This window comes from Glycine soja, chromosome 18 (genome assembly GCF_004193775.1).
Source record: "Glycine soja cultivar W05 chromosome 18, ASM419377v2, whole genome shotgun sequence".
NCBI classification, from domain to species: Eukaryota; Viridiplantae; Streptophyta; class Magnoliopsida; order Fabales; family Fabaceae; genus Glycine; species Glycine soja.
In genome coordinates, this window is record NC_041019.1 from 57,031,463 (window position 1) to 57,054,998 (window position 23,536).

General features: G+C 29.3%; 2 protein-coding genes across 4 annotated transcripts; both read left to right on the forward strand.

Annotated features, from left to right (window-relative positions):
- The first annotated feature begins 6,813 nt into the window (after window positions 1-6,813).
- On the forward strand, window positions 6,814-10,973 carry LOC114395028 (U11/U12 small nuclear ribonucleoprotein 35 kDa protein-like). Of its 2 annotated transcripts, none has more exons than XM_028356715.1 (8): window positions 6,814-7,139; window positions 7,225-7,322; window positions 7,789-7,840; window positions 8,499-8,569; window positions 8,834-8,924; window positions 9,009-9,084; window positions 9,877-9,955; window positions 10,157-10,973. In XM_028356715.1, exons 1-8 carry the CDS (start codon window positions 6,995-6,997, stop codon window positions 10,586-10,588), a joined length of 1,044 nt encoding a protein of 347 aa, XP_028212516.1. In that variant the 5' UTR covers window positions 6,814-6,994; the 3' UTR covers window positions 10,589-10,973. The 2 variants fall into 2 exon arrangements, with proteins under 2 accessions (XP_028212516.1, XP_028212517.1); XM_028356716.1 differs by having other exon boundaries at window positions 7,789-7,795.
- A 1,244-nt stretch (window positions 10,974-12,217) lies between these two features.
- Window positions 12,218-16,426, forward strand: LOC114395274. 2 transcript variants are annotated; one of them, XM_028357008.1, is made up of 10 exons: window positions 12,221-12,488; window positions 13,429-13,524; window positions 13,980-14,064; window positions 14,425-14,546; window positions 14,654-14,678; window positions 14,765-14,848; window positions 14,960-14,989; window positions 15,087-15,192; window positions 15,526-15,587; window positions 16,141-16,426. In XM_028357008.1, the coding sequence occupies exons 1-10, from the start codon at window positions 12,399-12,401 to the stop codon at window positions 16,143-16,145; spliced, it is 705 nt and encodes a 234-aa protein (XP_028212809.1). In that variant the 5' UTR covers window positions 12,221-12,398; the 3' UTR covers window positions 16,146-16,426. The 2 variants fall into 2 exon arrangements, with proteins under 2 accessions (XP_028212810.1, XP_028212809.1); XM_028357009.1 differs by lacking the exon at window positions 14,960-14,989 and having other exon boundaries at window positions 12,218-12,488.
- The last annotated feature ends 7,110 nt before the right edge of the window (window positions 16,427-23,536 follow it).

A 23,536-nucleotide genomic window follows, 5' to 3' on the forward strand; every position in this document is an offset into this window, starting at 1 on the left:
GGACTCACCTATCTTATTATGCAGGCAAATTATGCATTTTATTCAATACTACAAATTTTTAGTGTCTCGTCAGTGTTATCTAAAGCAAATCTATAATCAAATAGTGTCATTCTCACGTGTTAAATTTCTGATATTGATTCAACATCTTTAGAAAAGACTTCAAGTTCAAGTTTTGTGTAGATGGAAAAAAATATAATTAAAAAAAAAGTCTCACTCAAGATAGTTAGTTTTTTTTTTTACAAAAATTAGTGATTAACAAAATTAATAAATGTTTTATACCGATATGTACCAATAATACAGTAAAAAAAAACCCTCTTCGCGTAATACTCTTATATCATCAATCATCAACGATAATTTTATATTTTCTAACTAAAAGATTTTAATATTTAATTATAATTATAAATTATAAATAATTCAATTTCATTTCATCAAGCGATAAAATAATTTAATTGTTCTTATTTTTAATTTTTTTTATCATAAAGTATGCTTGTTAGTTGAATAAGAGGCTAATATCTAGAGATTCGAATAGACGTGGAAGCGAGAAATTCCTTTTATCAATATTTGTTTTTCATACTCTTGATATTTAATTCAAGACATATACTTAAAAGATGTTCTCTCCACTCATATTAACATACTTCGGTAAGTTTTGAATATCTTTCTCATCTCGAGTTAATAACTAGTAAGGATATTATTGTATATTTTATTAAAACTTTAATTATTTAAATTAAGAGTTTAATTTTAATATACGGTTGGTGTAAAGAAATTATATTATCAATTAATTAGAAATCACTCTAGATATTGAAAATGATTATTACTAAACATTTTTACCAAGTTTTCAAAATAATTGGAATTTATTAATTTTAACAAAATTATTAACTTTTATAATAATTAATTAAATAATTATATCTATGTTGATTTCTAATTAATTAATTAAAAAAATTATATTAACAAGTTTTAAAAATTAAACTCTAGTATACCCTCTAAAATCCAAAATATTAATGCAATGCCTTTAGCAGTTTAGCCCTTTATTATTACGACAGAGGGAACATGCCATTGTGTTTCTGTAACAGCAACAAAGGTAATGCAGTAAGTATTGTATAATTTAAGATTGGATTCCTAGGTCATTGCTGTTGGTGATAAGTATTTATTGGTATGGTTTGTTGTCTATAGGGAGGGCAACCTTTGCTAGTTGGTTGGATGGTCCTGTAAGGGTCATGTTTTATTTGTATATTCTAGCACAACTTGTGCATTTTCTTTTTATAAAATATGCAGATGCAATTGCTCTCGCCTTCTCTCCTTCACCTCTTTTTTCATTTACATCAGAAGTATAAGTAGAATCATAATACGAAAAGTATACCATCGAGTGCATGGATACAATTTCTTTTTCTGGTTTAATCGGTAATTGGAAATTCAAATCTTGAATATTTAACTTTGTTAGTATTTAGAAAGAAAATTTTATTATTATTGTCATCTTATTTCACATGAATATAATTGTTTATCAGATAGAATACACGTCATCCATAAGAAAATATTAAAAGTATTTTATCTTTAAATTTTGAAACAATAAATACTTTTCTACTTTTTAAATTATTGAAAGAGTAATTATTAATAATAAATTAAAAAATAGACACCCACGCGCACTCATCTATATTTTTCTTTTCCTTAAAATCGGATTGTATTTGGCACCTTTAATTTATAAAAACTCTTATTTATTTATGGTTTAATTATCATTTAATTTTTATAGTTTTTAAATTTATCTTTTTTGATCTCTGTAGTTAATAAATAAATCTTTTAGTTCCTAAATTTTATATTTTAATTCTCAGATTTTTTTAATTTCGTTAGCTAAAAAATTTTAAAAACATGAATCATGTAGAATTAAAATATAAATTTTAGGAACTAAAAAAATCTATTTATTAACTATAGAAATTAAAAATAATAATTTGAAAACCAAAGAAATTAAATGATTGATTAAACTTTTATATATTTTGTAAATACCCCTTTATGCATTTGGTAACACAAAATGGAATCATAAGGACTTTACCATGTTGGCATGAGTGGTGTTGAAAACCAAATCAAATCATTTGAAAATTGTTAAATCAATCTAAAAAGTTGACGACGTACCGCAAAGAAAATAAAAAAACTGCATATATTTTTGTGATTTGGTGTGACTTTGGGATTTTGTTATAAAAAATTGAACAAAATCGTATATTGTAATTATTATTTTTTATTGTGATAATTAATAATAAGTATTAAATAATTTTTTTTTATTTTACAATCAATATATATATTTTACTTTTATAAGTTAAAAAAAGATGTACTAATAGTGTTAAAAATAGTATTAAATGATTGATATATAAATTATTATTATGTTATAAAAAGAATTGGTAAGATTATTTTATATTAATGTTAAATAAAAATAATAATTTTTAACTAAAATGTGTTAAAAAAATTAATTTTAAAAATATTTGTTTTTAAAATAATATCGCATAATTATGTAAATTTTGTTGATAAATTTTAAATTATACTAATATATTAAAAAAACAAAAAAAATTGTCAGAATCAAATCAAACCAATGCAAACGGTAAAATATTAATTAAGTTTAATTCATATTTGATATTATATTCAAACTAAATTATATTTTATTTTATGTTTAATTCAAATAATTTGTTTATTAAAAATTAAATCAAATCACATAAAGAACGCCCCCAATTTGCATGATGATTTTACGCCATGTAATAATTTCTCGTTGCTTGGTCTCCTAGAACATAATGAAAAGAAACTCTAATACGTTCAACTGTTTTGATTTATTAAATTAGAAAGGAGTTGATTCGCATTTAAAATTCATCAAATAATAGCATGATTTATTTTTTCAGTTTATTGCACTCATCGTAACAATATATATGTGCGGTTAAGCTACATATACAAGTGATTGATAAGTGTTTTTCGTTAATTAGTTGATTTTTTTTAATAGGCAAAATAATAGCAGCATTAAAACTAGTTGAAATTGTTATTGCACTTGTCACCAATTAGTCACCTATTATGCCTGCTGTTAAACATTCTAGAAGTAATGCCTTTTCATATCTTCTAAGAAATCACCCTGAGATAAGAAAAGGATAAATATATTGAAGTAGAATAAATTGCACACTCACAAAATTTATTTCGTATCTTTTAAGAGGATGACTACTTAAGCTTATACATTTTTTTCCTATAAAGACTATTTTTTAATTAACTGCATTACTTGTTTGAAAAATAGCCGAGATAAACTAAAGTTTTTAAATTATTTTTATATAATATTAATTTAGTCCTGTTTTCCCTCAAAATATCTTTCTATGTAATTAATAGATGAGAGATTAATTATCAAAATATGATTAGATGATATGTGGTAAAATTTTCAACACTGTGTACTTGAGGAACCAAGTAAGAGAGAAGATAAACCTTCAAATATGAAATAGGCAATTTATTCAAAGTCATGTAATGATTTTACTGAAAAAATGGTTCAAAGGCTGAAAGCTGTAAAGTTTATGAAAAATTTTAAATTTACATTATTTATAAAACCAGATTTTAAAATTACATTGCATAAAAAAAGATCAAATCAAATAAAATTTCACCATATACGGATAAAAAAAAAGTTGAGTTTTTCCCCCTCCTTCCTTTGATACAGATTACCTTCATCCAATTCTTAACAGGATTACATGCAGGTTCCACTATCAGTAATTAATGTCAATCGAGATCTCTTATATACAGTATTTTAACTACACCAAATAATAAAGATTCGCTCATTGATTGGCGAAGTATATAAATTAATTACCGAGTAATAAATAGCTAATACAAATTGAAATACATTTATAACCCATTAATGAATTTATGCACATTTGCTAACTAATAAGTATTGAATCATCATTATTAATTAGTATAAATATTCACCTTCTTAAGGCCAAATAATTTGGTTATATAATTATATTTGCTCGTCCTAAGTCTCCAACTAAAATCCCTGCTTTCTTTAATTAATTACTCTTCTGACTATGTATTGTCACTTACATCGACTCTACTGGTTTCTTCGGTGAGTCTTTTTTTTTTTTTTGTCTACTTTAGATTATGATTAGGTTCTTTTGTGTATTAGGTGCATTATTCTCATTTGTTTTATCACAAAATCCAAAAAAGTTTAACTAGTTGGAGTTTACTCCTATTAATGGTTCTGGTAAGCTCATTAATTAGTTTGGTTGTGAAGGCTAGGCTACACTTATAATTGCACGATAGATATTTCAAATGATTTTGCACCATTGACAAAAATGCCTCTGTTTGAGGGCTGCTACTCGCCAATAACCCATTTACCACTTGTATGTCAAAGAAATTTTCTTGCACCTAATCTACAATAGAAGTTGCAAATTACAATATTAATTAAATTGAGGTAGTTGATCTAGATAGACTCTGACTATTAGAAAGTTAGATTGGATGCATGGTTGTGTTTGATCTTTCGTTGGCGTGTTCTTTTGGTTGTTTGTGACATAGTAATTTATGAATAATTAGACATCAGAAACAAACTACAATACACCATGAGTATTGGACTATATATGAAACAAAAACAACTATAATCGACCAAAATAAAATCCAAGCTGCCATTTGGAGAATCTTCCTAATCATTAGATACAAAACTGCATAGACAGTGTCTATAGTAAGATTTAGTGTGCCACTAGAACAAAATGTAACAGACAAAATAAATGAAAGTCTTATTATAAATATTTTGTTTTCTAATACGCGTAACAAAGATTAATTAGTTTCAAGCTATCAATAAACAGCCCAAAATCAATCCCCTCCTCCCTTGACTCAAAAAATTTCAGACATTGCAAAATATAAGTCTATGCTATATTTCTCTATTTCATAATGAGGTGCTATGTTATTTGTTAATTTTCCCCTTTTTCTAGTTAGTTTAAACTGAGGAAAACCATTGTTATTTATAAAGAAAAATAACTATTTTTATTTTGAAATTATAAGAAAATCAAATGGCCAATTTAAAGAAAACTTATGGTGATAATACAAATTTCCCAATCAATAAAAATTCATAAAATTTAAATACAGAAATGATGATCACGAGGGCAATCAATATCAAAATGGTTGCACAAGTATAAGCCTCTGGCTTGAAATATATATGTGGGTCCCTTATTACCGATTGGCCATCAACTTGATACTATTGAATCTCCCACGGTGGGAAAGGTGGTTTTCCACCGTTGGATTTCATTGGTGTCAGCGAGAATGTTTTATAAAGCCAAGAATGAGAGTAGTAATTGATTGAGCATCAACATTCAACAGAATGGTACGTAGCATTAATGAATTACCTCTTGCCTGTTTCAGGAGAATATATCAACAGGTCGTAAGCTCTAAATACACTTCTCACATTTTCATTCATCTTTTATCTTTAATCCTACTTTATTTAGTTTTTAGTAAATTTTACCTTCAAAAATTAATTTGGGTGATGTGTTTTACTTCTAACTTTTTAAGAAATTTACAAATTTTATCTTCCATTGTTATTGTTTTTCCGTACAAGTAGTTAGTAAAAAAAAGTTAAGAATAAAATTTAACAAAAGATAAAAAAATTGGAATAAGCATTGCCAAAAAATAAAAACTTGAGAATAAAAAGTACAATTATCTTAGCTGCGATATCAGTTTTCTCATAAGTCAAATAATGGACAAATGGACAATGGTAAAATTTGGAAGTTTCTTAAAAATATAAAATGCACCAAACTAACTTGTTGGGGTAAAATTTGATGATAAGTAAAATGTTGAAGTAAAAAATGCAAATTTATTTAAACGCTGAAAACAAAGGATTCATGAATATTGATCTGCAGATTGATTCAGAAGCAGTGGTTAAAGGTATAAATGGGAACTCTGAAGGTAGTTCTATGGGTTTGAAGCTTATTCAAGAAATTTGCAGATTGCAGAACTTAGGAGGCAGCATCAGAAATGTGTGCACATAGCCATGGGGAATTTAGCTTGTGATTTGGATCAGGATATTTTGATGTATGAGTAACCTCTCAGTTGCTCCTTTTTTATTCTATGGGTGTTTCTTCCCCTCGAAACATTATGATGTAGTTTCTTTGGGCTTTAGCCTTGTTCTTATAAGAAATAAAAACGATGAGAACAGAGTGAAAAAAAGACTATTACTCGTATGACCCAATAACAAAGTCCAACCAAGAATACCGAAGGTCCAACTGAAGAGCTAAAGGTATATCAAATGAAAAACACAAAGAGGACTTTAGAAGTGCATCTACAACTTGAAGAGATTTGAAAAATTAATTTTTAATTTTTTTATTAATTGAAAAACTTGTTTGATTGTTTGATAAATAATATTTTTTAATAACTTTTAACATTTTTGAAATGTTACTCCAAGTAAATTTTTTAAATTGTAACTTTCAACTACTAATTTTTAACTTCTAATTTACTTTTGAGTTTTTGACTAATTTTTCAATAAATATAATCTTAATATTAAAGTGATCTTATAATTATATTACTTCCAGACTCATATTAAAATATTATGACAAAATAGTTGGACTAGTCAATATTTAGATATATTAAAATGATACATAACATATTTTTATTATACTTTTAAAAAAATACGTAATTGAATATTATAATACTTATTTTTATTGTTTAAAAGTTTTGATTGAATATCATAAATTTTTTTATAATTTTTTAGAATTATTCTTAATTTTAACAAAATTTAATTAGCTAAATTGTTGTTCAATAAAAATTAATTTTTAAGGAAGTGATTGTACATAAGTGATAAGTTAAGCATTCTCTGTTTTTCTTTGATGATACGGAGGACCAAGAAAAAAAAACAAAAATACAAATTAGTTCTTACGAAAAGAGGCAAATGAGTTATTTTGATCAATTAAACCATCCATGAGCATAAGCAGGTGAATTGGAGCATACTATTATCGTAAAAACCTTTATAAGCCCTTGTAGACTTGTAGTAGTGAAGAGTGAAGTGCGAAGGACAATGAGTGTTCGGTCCAAAAACTTGAACTCTGTATTCTATGCAGATTCGTACCATCCCATTCAAGCTGGCAGCATCGACGGCACCGATGTTGTTCCTCACGATAACGCCGTTTATCGCGCTCAACTCTGTTCCTCCATCGGCCTCTGTCTGTTTTTCCTTCGTTTTTCATTCTCCTTTTTCAAAATTTTTAATTTTGGTTCCGTTTTGTGCTTAAAAATTGAATTTTGCAGATGACCCATTTGGTGATCCCAAGGCCACTGGAGACCCTTATTGCACTCTCTTTGTCGCTCGTCTCTCTCGCCTCACCACCGAAGATGATCTCCGCAAGGTACCATTTTTTTTTGTTCCATGTAATATTGCCTTGAACATTGATAAATACAAGTTTCTAGAAAATTGTTTCGGATATATATTAAGTTAGTTAATGTAGATTTAATTTTTCTGAAGAAGGGGGATAATGAATAAGAAGTTAGGCTACTTGGTTAGGGTTCAATTCTGACCCTTTCTAACCCCATAAACAATGGATCAGCAAGAGTATAGATGGAGCATATAGCTTATAAGTTTGTAACTCAATTATGTTGCTTGGAGCTTGTAAGTTTCTTCCACGGGAGTTGGTTTTGAAGTCGACAATTTTGTCAAATTGATGGAGGATATTGATCATTGACCATTCTCCTGAGTCCTGACTCATGTTTATGATACTGTCATATCTTCTTTTGCTGCCTCATTTTCAGAGCATAATTAACTGCTCTGGTAGCTTAATCTGAGTGCTTATAGGATGTGTGGTTTTTTACTTTCAGGTCATGAGTAAGTATGGTCGAGTGAAGAACTTACGCTTGGTTAGGGACATTGGTATTATTCTTTAATGTATCTTAACTCTTAACCCTTCTTTGATTGTCAGTTTCTGCCAATTATCCCCCCTCCCTGCTCTATGTGGACCTATTTTACATCTTCAAATTGTGTGCTTTTGTAAAACATACAAGTGACATTTCTTTTTGAGCGTGTAGATCAGTATGATTGAGTACTTGCTCATTCCTCACTTTGATAATGCTCTGCATTGGATTGTACTTTCTTGTATTTAAGCCATTCTACGAACTATGGAATATAATAGTCTCTCAGGAATCTAGATACTGCTGTTTTTGTACTGTTTCACTGCGATGATTCATTTTCCATTTTATGGAGATAATATGCTGCTCGCAAATTTATACATGCCTGGGTGGGAACAATGTTTCTTTTAGGAAGTTGTTTTTATATGGTTTACCCAAATACTGGAAAAGGATCCTTACCATGTCTCTTTAAATATTCATTTACCTACAGATATAGCATTTCCCATTGGGCTTTTTGTACTGCTTCTTGTATAGCCAAATTTTTGTGTCAAACCCCTTCTAATGGTTTGGTGATTTTATGCGTTTGTTCCCTTGAGTGATATGTTCATAGTTACTCTATAGTCATATTGTTGTCAAACTGCATGATTTAAGTTCTTACATTGGATTTATTTATTTTTTGTCAGTGACGGGAGCTTCTCGTGGTTATGCTTTTGTTGAATACGAGACTGAAAGGGAGATGCGACGAGCATATATGGTGCTGCAACATGTTAAAACTCTTTAACTTTTAGCTTAGAAAAGCAAAGCTCTATGACTCAACAAAGATTAAAACCTACTTATTATGCAAACACACACACACACATCAGTCATGTTTTAATAATTGAATTTTGAGAAAACCAAGCTGATTTCACAGCCACAGATAAAGTAGCAAGTGAAATCATCTGGATTTCTGCTGGCTTGAAATATGCCATTTTATTAAATGTTAATGTTATGGAACTTTATTGAATTTTCTCATTTGCAGGATGCTCATCATTTGATTGTTGATGATTCTGAAATCATAGTTGATTACAACAGACAGCAATTGATGCCTGGATGGATTCCTAGAAGGTTAGGTCAGTTAAAGTGACTCATTCTTAAAGTTGTATTTCTACTCACTGTGCCAGAGCCATCTGATTGCTTTCTGTTCTCTCCTACAGGTGGTGGTCTTAGTGGTAAGAAGGAATCGGGACAACTTCGTTTTGGGGGGAGAGAAAAGCCATTTCGTGCACCCCTGTAAATTCCAGTCCTCTTATATCTAAATACTATTTTTCATTAATTCTGATATATCTAATAACCTACTGAGCAAAGATGTGCGATAATCTTTAGTGCGTTAAATCAAAAAAGAATACTGAACCATTATGTCAAGTGGTTGATTATTAGAGCCAAATTCTGCTTATAAAAAAAAAATAAAATAGAGCCAAATTCTATTAACCTCCCTTTAGTTTTTCCTAAATTGCTCTTTCTTTTTTTTGTGCCTTTCACTTGTATGGAAGGATGTAAAAAGGTCAAAGGGGGAATAAATTTATATTGTGGTTTATGGTTTATTTTGTTCTTGAACTAGTTGGTCTAAAATGAATAAGTTGATAGTGACTTGAATATAAAACAGAAGGTGGATAAGAGGGAGAGTAGGATTGAAATGTGGGTATCCATAATGGAAATGATTATGATTACATGTGTGCTGAAGTATATACCTCCTTAAAATGATTTATTACCCATGGCATGGGTTTGGTTTGGCCCCCCCATGTCTATTCCTGTTTTACCTTTTTGTTAATATAATCTAGGCTCTGCTCTGGTTACAAGCCTTTTCCAAAATATTGTGATTGTAGAAGTTTTGTGAAAAGGGATAAATCATGGTGCAGTGCATACAAAATCCTGATATTTGCATTGACTATTTGGCTAGATACTAATGCCAAGGCTTAAGAGACCTGCTTGAATTTGATCCACAATTCAATTTTGATAATATAGTTTCTGTTCATTGACTTATTGCTATATTGATTTTATATTCTCTCTCTACTATTTGACCAGGAAACCAATTCCATATGAGGAGTTGAAGAAGCTTGGCATCCCCCCTCCTCCCGAGGGAAGATACATGTCACGCTTTCAGGTGTTGTTATTTTACCTTTTGAAGCATATCTCATTTGTAGAAGATGTTTTTTAATTAAAAAATCTGTATTATATATTTTAAGATATTAAAAGGACAAAGGAATTTGTATTTGGTTTGGGATTCTTCATAGTGTGTCATGGCATGGCACATTATATCTATTTGCTTGTTAATTTGTTTTTGATTTTGTCCTTACAAGTACAGGTGCCATCGCCTCCTAGAAGTGAAAGGAGCCTTTCAGACAGGGAAGAAGACTCTCATAGCCACAGAAGGGGATCTAATGACAGGAACAGGAACAAGACGGAAGATGGACTCAGAAGTTCAGTGGACATTGAGGAAGGGCATTATAGGAGTTCAAGTCATCATGATAACCACTCACGTGGAAGGAGCTCTATGGAGAGGAGTGGTCGTTACCATGACCGGAGTTCATCTGAGAAAGAACATCGACACGGGAGTTCTACTGACAAAGACAAACATTCTCAGAAGAGAAAAGAAAGTGACAGGAGTTCACTTGAGAAAGAACGTCGACACAGGAGTTCTACTGACAAAGACAAACATTCTCGGAAGAGAAAAGAAAGAGATGAACGGTCTCAAAGGCGGGAAAAATATAGTCACCATTCCCCTCACAAGGACTAAGCTGTACAACTCATTATTATCACCCTTCTGTTGTGCTTTTGTGCTTTGTGTATGGTATATGCATGGGAGAAATGGGAATGCAAAGTGGAAATCCTCAGATTTCTCAATAAACGCGAGACTGGTGCATGTATAGGTTCAATGATAATCATGCTTCGGTTTATATTTTTATAGGGGGTGTTGTATGCAAAAGCATTCAATCTCATACCAGAAACGTGTTGCTGTCGAGAAGTCACTAATCATCCATCTCGACGTCTTCGTGATTTTTGTTTGGAATTAGTCTATATACGTTTCTTTATCATCAAACAATGAAGCAGGTAAGTTGAATTTGGAAAAGCCAACCAAAAGGTCCCTAACTACATGTAAGGGAAATGTATTGTAGATCCAATTGCTTCAAGACAATGACGAATCAAATGACATATTACTAAGAAATAGGCAAAAGTTTTACTCGGTAAACAGCTTAAACTATTTATATATTGAAAATATTTCCTTTACTAGCAACACTCATTCTAAAACACTGTTATTATTAAGTGAAATATAAGTGGTTTTATAAATGATGTGAGTTTTCCACTTTATTTAATGGATCATACTGCTTATTTAGTGGGTTCTACTCCTATTTTATTCCAACAATAAAGTGTGTTGAAAACAATACGTTGCTAGCATTTTTCTGACAATGAACTTAATAATATACTTTAAGTTGATAAGCGTTCCTATCTAAAGTATATTTTGCATTCTAACAGTTTGAAATCCTTTTTTTTTATATTTATTATGAGTACTTATATCATGCGAGTTGTTGTAAATTGGAAGCAAGCATTATGAAATCAAGGAGTTGTTATAAACCATATCCATTTTACTGTGGTAATGTTTATATATAATATAATACTGAAGTTCTTTTTTGACTGGAATACTAAAGTTCTTCTGTTACAATTAACACATGATGTTTTTTTCCTATAAATCTTGTTTTTTGAATTTACTATTTTATTTAATTTGTTTTTATTAGTTTTTTTAGACAGAAATTTATTTTGATTAGTTATACAAATAATGTTTTTGACTTTTCAATTTCTTGACCTTTCAATTTTGTATAAATATTTTAAATATTTTTTTAATAAAGAACAATAAGAATATAATGATTTATAGTAATCAGAAAAAAAAAACATTTTGTAAAGTCAAAAGATATAAACGACCTTATACTTTTCACATACTAGTATTATCTTCATATATATATATATATATATATATATTTTTTTTTTTTTCCTTTTTTCTTTCCTGACATAAATGTTACAAATTATTTTATGTGAATTTTGTGAATCCTTTTATACCACTAATAACAAATATTTTACATTAAAAAGTAATTCTTAAATAAACATAAATTGAAGTAAATGTTAGGTTCTCATCATGAATTATAAGTGAAATCTAAACAAACATGAATTTAGCGATAACAAGAATCGTGGAACTGGACTTACCTTGTACGTACCAACGTTGTTGAGATAAATTCGAAATTTGAAATGAACAAAGATCTGAAATCCAGGAACGGTTCACCTAAGCATAAAACACATTGATTGGTGCATTGACGTGGTTGACTTTATTTACGCGTTGGCAATTGGCAAATACTTTTTCTCAAATTAAATAAATATTTTGTTTGAAAAACAAATACAGTAAATTGTGTTTCTTTGATTCTCTCTCCTACACCCACCAAACCAAAAACGCTTCCTTTAATCAGAAGATTCAGAACAAAACCCATCACCACCATTCAACAAAGTTTAATCCTTTTCACTTCAATTCATCATTGCCTTTTCGTTTAAGCACAAAAGCTATGCCGAACTGGGAGCTCAGGAACTGTTGTGACCACGACCAGAAGGTCTTCATTGCTTGTGTTGCTGCCTTCACCGTTGTAATCCTCGTGGTATACTATTACTTCTCTCTCTCTCAAACCCAATTTTGTGTTTCTTGTTTTCGGAAAGGAAAAGATACCCTGTTAAGGAATTAGAATTGTAGTATGCTCTTTTGGTTTTTCTGGAAACAAAGAGAGAGAATATTTTAAAATTTACTAAATTGAAGTAATGATATGAGAATTAGAGGCTTTGGATGATAAGTAGTAGTAGTAGTTTATGATAAGTAATGATCACTCCTCTTTCTCTCTCTAATGTAATTACTAATTACACATGTTTGTAGTTGTAGGTAATTGTGTTATTGCAATCCAACGATATCATTTACTATTATACATTGAGCATGAAAACCATAGCAATCCTACTACATAGTGGTAGGAAAGAGTTATCGAGAGAAAGCCAATTACTTTTAAATGTTGCTAAATCATGAAAGGGGTTGTAACTTTTAGTATTTGAGAATTTGGAGTGCCACAAATGATTTTACCATGTAAAGTTTTTTGATTGAAGTTTTTTTGAGAGAGAATCATATGGATGGATAGCAAGAGAAATAAAGATTATTTGTCATTTTCACCCAACTTATTTCCCAAGTTAGTTGTGACTTGAGACTGGATCAAAGTCCGGTAGCTCTATTTGGATGAGCTAATCGGTAAACTAATACGTGGTTGTGTAAGCTGAGCAACTTGGTGGACTTGACATTAGACAATGGACCTTTTCAAAAGTAGGTCCATAGTTTATTATAGTATATTATACACTTATGCTACACCATATTTGGATTGTTAGTGGTTAACCAGGGAAGTTTGCAGATATTTATTTTAATTTAATAACCATACATAAATATGCTACATCATATGTCATGTAGATTTTTTAGGGTATAATGTCATGTATATATTTATTTTGGTCTCAGTGGCTGTTCAACTGATCTTCTTGTGTGCAATTGCTTTGTTGTGGTGGTTATAGCTATGGAGGACCTTTCTACTTACACCTTTTAAGCTCATCACCGTGTTTCTGCATGAAGCAAGTCATGCCATTGCTTGCTGGCTCACTTGTGGCAAGGTAAAAATCTAAACGTTGTAGCTTAATGCTCTTTGATAATAGAAGTAGACCAATTTTGAAGTTTTTTTTGTTCACAATGAGTTAGAAGTTTTAGCTTGTATTCTATGCCTTGAATAACACGAATCCAAGAATTTCTGCTGCCAAAAGTAGCTTGATTATCATAACTTTCACTGTTTCAAGTTAAGATGTTTCATAACTTATTCATATAAAGTAAATTTCCTGGATCCTGAATTCTTGATGCATCAATGCTGCATTTTTTCAATGCATGAAGTTGTATACCATGTTGTTACTAATATATTCACTATGGATTAGCATTATGCAGTTTTTTACTGCTGGCAGGATCATGTGGGCTTTATTATATTAAGCCCGAGTAATTTCATGAGTTCGATTCTTCTATAAGCTTCTTTATACTTATATCTTCTGCATGCTGAATTATTGTTAACTGATGTCAATAGGTGGAGGGAATTCAGGTTCATGCAAATGAGGGTGGGGTAACCCAGACTCGTGGTGGCATATACTGGGTGATCCTGCCTGCTGGATGTAATGCATTACTTTTCTCCCTTAGTTAACACATTAATTTTTACTTTCATGCCACATGATGTTCTTAATCACATGATATTATGATATATTAAAAAGTTACGCAATGTGGTAAATTTTTTAAGTTAATTTATAATCAGGGACTTATGGATAGCAATCTTATAAACTAACAACACCACATGTGCCATGGTTTGAGGTGAAATTGTGACATGCAAAATGGCTGCAAATCATGAGATTCATGAATATGTTGATATTCTATATTTTGAATAGACAGACTCCTATAGCTTTTATGCATATGTCTTGAATTCAATACAAGCATTTTTCAGTTGCATTTAGCATTTTTCTGATTGTTTTCCCCTTTAGATCTCGGTTCATCATTTTGGGGAATGGCTTTGATACTTGCGTCCACAAATCTTCTCACTGCAAAAATTGCTGCTGGTGGCTTTATTGCTGCTTTAATTGTTGTGCTCTTTCTCGCAAAAAATGTAAGATTGGTTATGGATGCAGATGTTTTGTATCAAATATATCAAAGCTATTTTTGTCCTGACTTTTCTCCCTTTTCCTGTCTTGCTACCCACTTTTGTTCTAAAAGTGGACCCTCCGAGGACTCTGTATTGGTGAGTGATTTTATGATCTTTATCTCAAATAAAATGGAAAGGTATTGACAATTCTCACATTATTCTTCTTGATCAATGAATATCAGGATTTATTGTTTTTATTGCTGTAATTTGGCTTCTGCAAGAGAAAACAACAGTCCACGTTCTTCGCTATGTGATTCTCTTTATTGGTATGTTCCTATTCATCCATTTTCTTTAAATTATTTGAATTTGCTTCTGGTAGACAGTTGTGTCATTTCTTGTGAAATATACAGGCAACTAATTATGATTTACTTTTTTAGGTGTGATGAACAGTTTGTTTTCAGTTTATGGTATACTTTCAAGCACCTTTTATATGGTTTATTTTCTTCGGATAATAAAACATCTGATACCACTTATATCACATTATTAAAATTTTGTATGATGTAGATATTTACGATGATTTAATATCTCGGAGAGTCCACTCTAGTGATGCTGAAAAGTTTGCAGAAGTTTGCCCATGCCCTTGTAATGGTTTTGGATGGGGAGTTATTTGGTGAGTTTTGCTATAGGGAAGCATGCTTGAATGCAAAAATAATTCTAATAAATAATAATTCTTTGCTAATGAAGCTTGTTTTCAATTTGTCGCCCTGTTTAACTTTTTGTTAGATTTAACTGAAAATAAATTTCTTCAAGCTTTACATAAGTTGATGATTAAGATGGTCAAATAATAGCTGTATAGAAATAGGGGAAAAAGTGCATGAATGTGCAGCTGAATGACAAGAATAATATATGTTTTACCACTGGGTGAATAAACTGAGTTTATGTCCTATATTTTTATTAACTACTAGTCATTAATATTCCTTTCTGCAATGCATTCCACTTTCAGGGGAATGATATCATTTGCATTTCTTTGCGCATCTTTGTACCTTGGCTTGGTCATATTATCAGGTAAATATATAATGGAGTTTAATTTTCATATATTGTCAGTGATTGTCACTGTAAAGATTTTTACACTATCAACCAACTAGAAATTACTCTAGATATGATTTTTAACTAAATTATCACAAAAGTCAACAATCTTTCTATACATAGCAATCTATGATTGATGACAATGTAAAAAACTTTTATATTGTCAGTACATTTTAATTAAATTCAATTTACAATTTCTATTACAAATATATTCGTTTCAATATCTCAAGGAATTAACTAATCAGTTGGATGCATTCCTCCCAAATGAAATTGAACATGGAAAGTTAATCTGATCAAGTGTCAACTGAGAAAATATTCTATCATCACTTATGATTGAAAGCCTTTATATAATTTCATTCATCTTCCAAAAATTATTCAAATTATATAGGTGTTAAGATATGAAAAGCCTTTATGTAGTTCATTTTTATGGGAAAGTGGGTGGCAGTGGCTTGGGAAGGCAAGGTCTTTTGCTAGGATTTCAAGAAAATGATTTATATTATGATGACATGTCTCTTATGCTTTTTTTTTACAGGTTGAGAATGTTGTATCCAAGCGGTTTGGTACTGCAAAGAGCTTGACCTTTCTCTTTTGATGATTTGTATTTTTCTTCTAATTTTTTTCTATCTGCTGGGAGTTTGCTCTCTCAATGTTACTCCCATGCCTTCATTCTTTGCAGCCTATTATGGGTTGCTTGATACATGATTGCTTTTGTATAGAAACTTAGTTCCATGTATTGAGTTATTTGGGCAGATTTACATTTAGTGAAATACATGTGAGTATTTCAATAGATAGGTTGCCTTTGGCACTTGCAGCTTTTATTCTCCCTTTTTTTTCCTCCAAAATTTTCATGTCTATTTAAAAGCATACAACTGGGCTGGTTTAGGGGTATTTGAGACCTTAAGTGCAAAACATTATGACATCTTAATAATATAAAATATACTGTACAAAATATTTAAAATTTATGTTTCTTTATGATATGTAATTAATTATTAAATTTGTATAATTAGTTTTAAAATTTAAATCTTTTTCAATTGATAAAGTATAAAAATTATTCAATCTTTAGATATATTTGAGTACATATAAGATTATAATAATTAATTTAACAAAACTTGTTTTTCACAAATTATAGTTACAATAATAATTGATAATATTTCGTAAGTTATCCAGGCAATTTAAAGCAAAAAAATACTTTTAGATAATACTAACAAATGTCTTAAGGACATGGTTGAAATTAAAATTGAAATGATAAGTTATCTTTATCCTAATTTATGTCACTAGAAGGTTGAAAGGAATTGAAAACAAAAAGAAGGAATGAGGATGGATACAATTTGCATAACATAAGTGAGTTAAAAATAATAAAAGTAGGAAACAAGAAGTCAACTTATATATTTATTACACACAAGTACATGTTAGATGAAAGAGTACAAAAGTAACACTAAATAATCTATAAAAAAGCTGGGGACATAATTAAAAAGTTGACAAAAATACTTTAAACGAAGCCCACGTAACAAATAAATGAGTATTTTTGGGCTGGGCCAGTGTAGGGATGGCCCTTACGAACCCCGCTATCTCTAAGTCGTCTCTTTGATTTTACATAATAATTAATATTTGTACTATGTTAATATTTATATTTGAATTTAAATATGTTTTTGGTTCTGGTAAGTTAGTACTTCATTATTTTTTATTCTTGTAAATTTATTTATTTAATTTTAGTCTCTGTAAATTGACGTTTTTTTAATTTTTGTTCTTGTAAGATTTTTTATTCATTTTTAATTCTTATAAGTTTATGTTTTTTTAATTTTAATTCTTTTAACATTTTTTTTCTTTTATATTCCCATAAGTTCGTGTTTACAAGAATTTAAATAGAAAAAAATCCAAACTTATAAAAATTAAAAATGAATAAAAAATCTTACAAGAATTAAAATTAAAAAAAAAGTCAATTTAAAGGGATCGAAAATATATTTACGTTAATTTAAAATTTTTAATTAAAAAATAGAATTAGTTTATATTAATTTATATATAAATGCTTAGTTATTATAGACCTCCATAAGGTGAGGTGTTAAATATAGGCCTTATAACTGATGCTTTTTTCCTATTGGTTGCAATTTTCTGCATACTCCTAGGAAAACATGAAGAAAAGGATCGAATGGTACAATTTCATCCTCACCCCACAATGAAAGGGGAAATCTCATAGTTATTGGTCTGTGAATATACTTTGTTAGATGCTTTATTTTTTTCATTGAGGTCAAACTTAAACCTATGCTTGAGAGATAATTGTCTATATAGTATGAATTCTTGAAATGAGAGGAGTCGTGGTGAAGAGAGTTGTTTGTATTGAAATACAAGTTGTTCAATATATCTCATGTTATTTTAAATTTCATATATTATGTTTTGTTTTTTGGTAGGTAAATATTATATTCTTATTTGAATTAGTTTAATTTATTTTTAGAAAAAAATTAATCACAATATTTAATATAATTTTTAAATACAAAATAAATTAAGCTATATATTTATAATTTTATTAAGCATAATATACTTTAGAATTTAATTTGAATCCCTTATATATTAAAGGTAAAATTTGGCTTGATGGAGTCACGTTAAACACCGTCACGTTAGGAATACGATTGTTATTCTACATATATACTACCTTTTTTGTTATTCATTTTGACTAGTAAATATCTTAAAACAAAGTGAGCTACTCAGTTATATCTGTTAAAAATCTGAAAAATAATTAAGAGAACTATAAACTAATGGGAATTGCCAAAGGCTTGTATCACTCACCCGTTTGATAATCAATGCAATATATAGGTGTTCCCTCACTGAATTCGAATTAAAATTCAAGCTAACGAAAGTGTGTGTGTATATATATATAAAGAAAAACTGAATAATGAGTTGATTTTGGTTAAAAAATGTTATGGAGATATCTAACTAGGTTTCTTGCTGAAGATCTTTATTGTAAGAAAAGGGATGTGGAGCTAGGGTTTAGAATATTTATGATTAAGTGTAGAAGTAAGTTTTCAAATTCCTTCAAAGACATCCAGCATTCAAGCAACTAGTTAGGTATGAATAAATACTGGAAGCCTTTGAGGGAACACGAAGACTTCTTTTGATATATTAATTAACCTCGCTAGCTAGTTATCACTATGAGTATCTCTATGTATATATGTTTGATGGTAGTGAAAGATAATTGAGTTCGTATTTATAGACAACAATGGTTGGCCCTTACTCTGATCAGAAGGAGGTTAACTCGAATCTAGCTAGGGTCATATCTTATTTGGTTCTCCATGTTCATTCGGGTTTGCCTTTAATTTTCCATATATCTTTTTCTGATATGACGACTAAGCTTATCTTTATGTCGCCATATGTATTCTAAAGAATATAAAGGGAGGAATCAACACTTATAAGAACAGACAACTTTTGTATTCCAATAAGAAATATTGCCACCTATACCTATTCATGAAGTTTCATCAGTTCAATTAACTTGCATTTCTATCTTTTTGGACACAGTGCGTGAACTATTTAAGAATAGAAATTTAGAAGTCGTTTTGCGCGTATAGTTTAAATAAAATTAAGTTATGGATAATATATATCCTTTATGAGCGAACATATTTATACATTTTAATTTTTCCTACTAAGTTATATGATTGAAGAAGAAAGATAAGATTTTCTTTATTTCTTTTGTTTAACCGCATAAAGTAATATCATACATAAATAATCTATTTATACACAGTTTTTTTCTAAGATAACTTATTCAGAAAGAACTCATGCATAATTCAGAAAAGTAATGAGCTTGGAGTTGGAGGAATATAATGTGTGCAGCTTGTCAAAGATAACTTATTCTGCATGGAATTAAAAGGAGTCACGACCCCAAAGTAATATATACGATCTGTTTTGGATACTGCCACAATGTCAACGCACTAATTCTATTTTTCGCACTCACATTTTCTTCCATCTCTGCCTTCCAGAATTGAAATTCATGGCCACCATTTCAAATTTAATTACACACGGAATGCCTGCATATTAATCTGTGTGCTCAACATCTTAAGCTGCTATGAAAAGGACATTTTAAGTTGATTTTTTTAGACATAACACGTTGATTATGAACCGTTATTGTAGCAAACGTTGTAAAAAGTCGTGACTGTATTTTCTGTATCATGTATTTTAAAACGAAAATGGATTACCAGCATTCACGCAGACGTGAATGTGAACCGACTAATTTGATCAGACAGTTAGTATTTTAAAGGTATTTTTTAAGTTGAATTTACTAAAATAATTTATGAACCGTTGGATCTTCATCAGATGGTTCTAATCGTCTTATTGCGTGAATGCGTGTTTCCTTTGACGGCAGAAAATTTGGATCCAATTTAAAACATTCGATGTCTAATATAATGAAACACTATTTTTTTTAGAATTAAAGGGAAATTAAAATATTATTTTTAAAATTGAGTTATATTGTTTATATAATATTTTTATTTATTTTCATCTCACCACTCATCAATCCCACCCTTTTTTCCCTTAATAGTGATGATCTTTTGTATATATAGATTTAATGAAAAAATAAAAAAGTTAGTATCTCTTATTGACAACCGTATAAGAAAAGAATGAGACTATTCTCAAATCTCACTGCCACACCCGGCTTAAACAAAGCTGCTATGACCAAGACAACAATAGATCACAAGGCAGGAAATATCATTGAACACATATGACATTTCTATAAAGAAAAAACATAATTAATTAAGGTGATTTAGTGTAAATATTGATTTTCCAATTGTTCTGTATGTCTGTCGAGACGTTTCTTTTATTTGTCAAAAACATTTAGAGCAAACCACAAACAACCAAGTTCACTAGGAACAAATTCTAACCATTCATGATCAATAAAGTAACCTTATCTAAAATACGGTGAATCAAACTCTAAGCAAAGAAAAAAACATGTGCATGTTACTTGTCTTAATTATTTCAATTAATTGTGGGATGAGAGAATCAATCTACCAGCTGATTATAAATAGGTATTGCTTGTTGGTAATCTTATCAGTGGCTTGTGTTGTGTGTGAAGGATTTGAAAGGAGAAAGTCTTCAGTAACCCTCAAAGGCTTCCTAGACTCCATGTTACGGTCAAATCAATTAATCGTTGATTAGGAATAATTAAGAGTTTCGGAAGTAACTTTGGGGGTTAACTGAAGGCTTTATACCTGTCTTCTCATTGGTTTAATGAAATCATTAAGTTTTATTTGAAATCAGTGAGTTAAACACTTAAGTTGCTCAATTGGTTTGTCTGTTAATTCAAATTTCTTGAATTTTCTCATTTAATTTTTTGTTTACATGACGTGAACCAATTAATCTTTTACTTTTAGATCGTATAAGTAGTGTGAGCATTGAGCAACGAAGTACAAACACTACATCATATCACCTTTGAGCAAGACATATTTGTCTCTCAAATGCATCATCACAGATATTTTCAATACTTTTATCTGTATTTTATAATTTAAAATATTATATTAATATAAATAAAATCTCATAATAATTAAATAAATGTTTTAATATATATAATGACTTATGCTATGTTTTTTTCAAATTAATTTTTTAGATTAAAATTTTTATTATTATGTTAGTTTTACATTATATATATATATATGTATGTATTGTCTCGATATATTCTTAAAAATTATCATATCATTATGTATAATTGTATCGCGCTCATGCTATTTCTTAGGACAGAATGTCATTGCATTGAAGAGAAAAATCCAGTACATGGTCTCACATGGCGAGCAATTATACTTTTTTTTCTTTGATAAAATCAAGCATTTTATTAATTATTTTGATAGTTAAATTACAGTTGTATTTGACCCATTATTACATATTTACATGCATACATGTCCAACACCAACGGAATGACATGTGCCCGGTGTTTTTAAGGTGGAGGGTCATCTTTGTGTATCCCTTAGTCTCACCCTAATGCTGTTGATAACGATCTGATCCATTGTGAGCGTACATGCAGGTACCAAATAACAGATGTAGAATGTGATTTTTGGAGTAGTGATGGAGACTAAATCTACTTTTTTCTTAAAAAATTATATGGACTGAAATTGATTTTGACCGAAAGTATATATTTTACCCATCTTTTCTCTCACACATATAGGGCATGTTTGTGTACGCACTACATTCGTTTGACGCACGTTCCAAAATAATGTTTTTTAAGAAGTACTAAAGATTTTTGGCTTTGCCTTCAATGTCCGTTCGAGGGGTCCAAAACGAAAAAACAAACATATAGTAACATAGACAATAAAGTTTTTTTTTTATAATAAATACTCAACCCTTCATCTGATCTAACTCTTAAAATATTTTCATTCAAGAATAAATATTCAAATTTATGATATAAGAATTGAATATTGATAACACTACCTGCGTTCCCTTGTGCATAAGATTCTCGTCTTTCCTTAAGGCATAAAATTAAATTTAACTAAAATTTATATTTTTTTGTTTCTTACATATACCTTTATTCAAAAACAATTTTATTTGAGATATAGTTGAACACTATATATAAACACTTTTGTTAATAAAAATTTGAACTATGATTTGTCATAAGATGGAGACTAACCCATCCTCTAAACACAAACTCTCGTTAGTAGAATATTCTAGCTTAAGATTTTTTCTATCCTATCCTATACAACTTTGCACAGGTTAAGTAAAATAAGTTTACTCACTTTTAACTAATTGAGTAGTTGGTTAATTATGTTTTCTTGATAAAAAAACAATTATATATCTCTTATTTATTTCACATACTTGCTTGCAGCTTATAATCTTTCTCTTTTCACTGGAAAAATTATAGTCATTATTTTTTATATTTAATGCCTCAACTTATTTTAATTTTTTTAAATGAGGGATATTATTATAAATTATGGTTTGCCTTTAAAAAATATTGTGACTCCATTTTATTTTTGTTGAAATAATTTTTTTATAATATTTTTACTGTGTTATACGTTTTTGTTTGAATGGAATATGGCATCACCAATATTATAGAAATTTGTTATAATTATCATTTATATGAGTCATATGTCAATAAATAGAAACATTATATTTAAAAAATTGTTATAATAGTCCTTTAACGTTTAAAAAAATGAGAGGAATAAATAAAAATAAAAACAACAAGGACTATATATATTTTGTTTAGTGGAGAGAGAGGGGGATAATAAAGAAGTGAATGTATAAAATAAATAAGAGAGATAATTGTTTTTTAATAAAGGAAAACACAATTAATTAACTACTCAGAATTTGTTAAAAGTGGGTAATTAATGATACTTAACCTATGCAAAGTTGCACAAGGTGGAAAAACCCTGTTTTTAAAGCTTACAAACATGATAAATTCCTTAAGTTTACACATTCCAAAAAAAAAAAATACTTTATTACTTTATAAATGCCGAAACAAAGACATTCTAGGATTCTAGGGAGTTATTAATAATAATGAAAATTATAATACATATCTATTATTTTTGCTACTTAAGAGTATGCTCACTTTGATTATAATTATAATTGTATATTTCCTTAATTATTATTGACATAAATCAATCCATTGATTGGCTATTCATTTTTCGACGTTATAGTATCAATTTTATTGCAAAAATAAATTTTATCCGTATAGTTGCATGGAATTAATCAATATATATATATATATATATATATATATATATAATTTCTACAATCTAATGGAAATGATAAATTTTACTAAGCAAATACTCATTGTTTTTTTTTTAGCACCAGTCCGGGAAAGAGAAATATATATATCCAGATGAAATAGTCTCGGTCTCAGGTTTGTATGGAGAAAGAATTGAGTTCTGGCTGCGAATTGAAGGATTTCTGTATTGGCTCTATCGGAGGCATGCTTGCCTTACTACCATATATAGATTAATTTACTCGTTAATCGACCTTGTGAG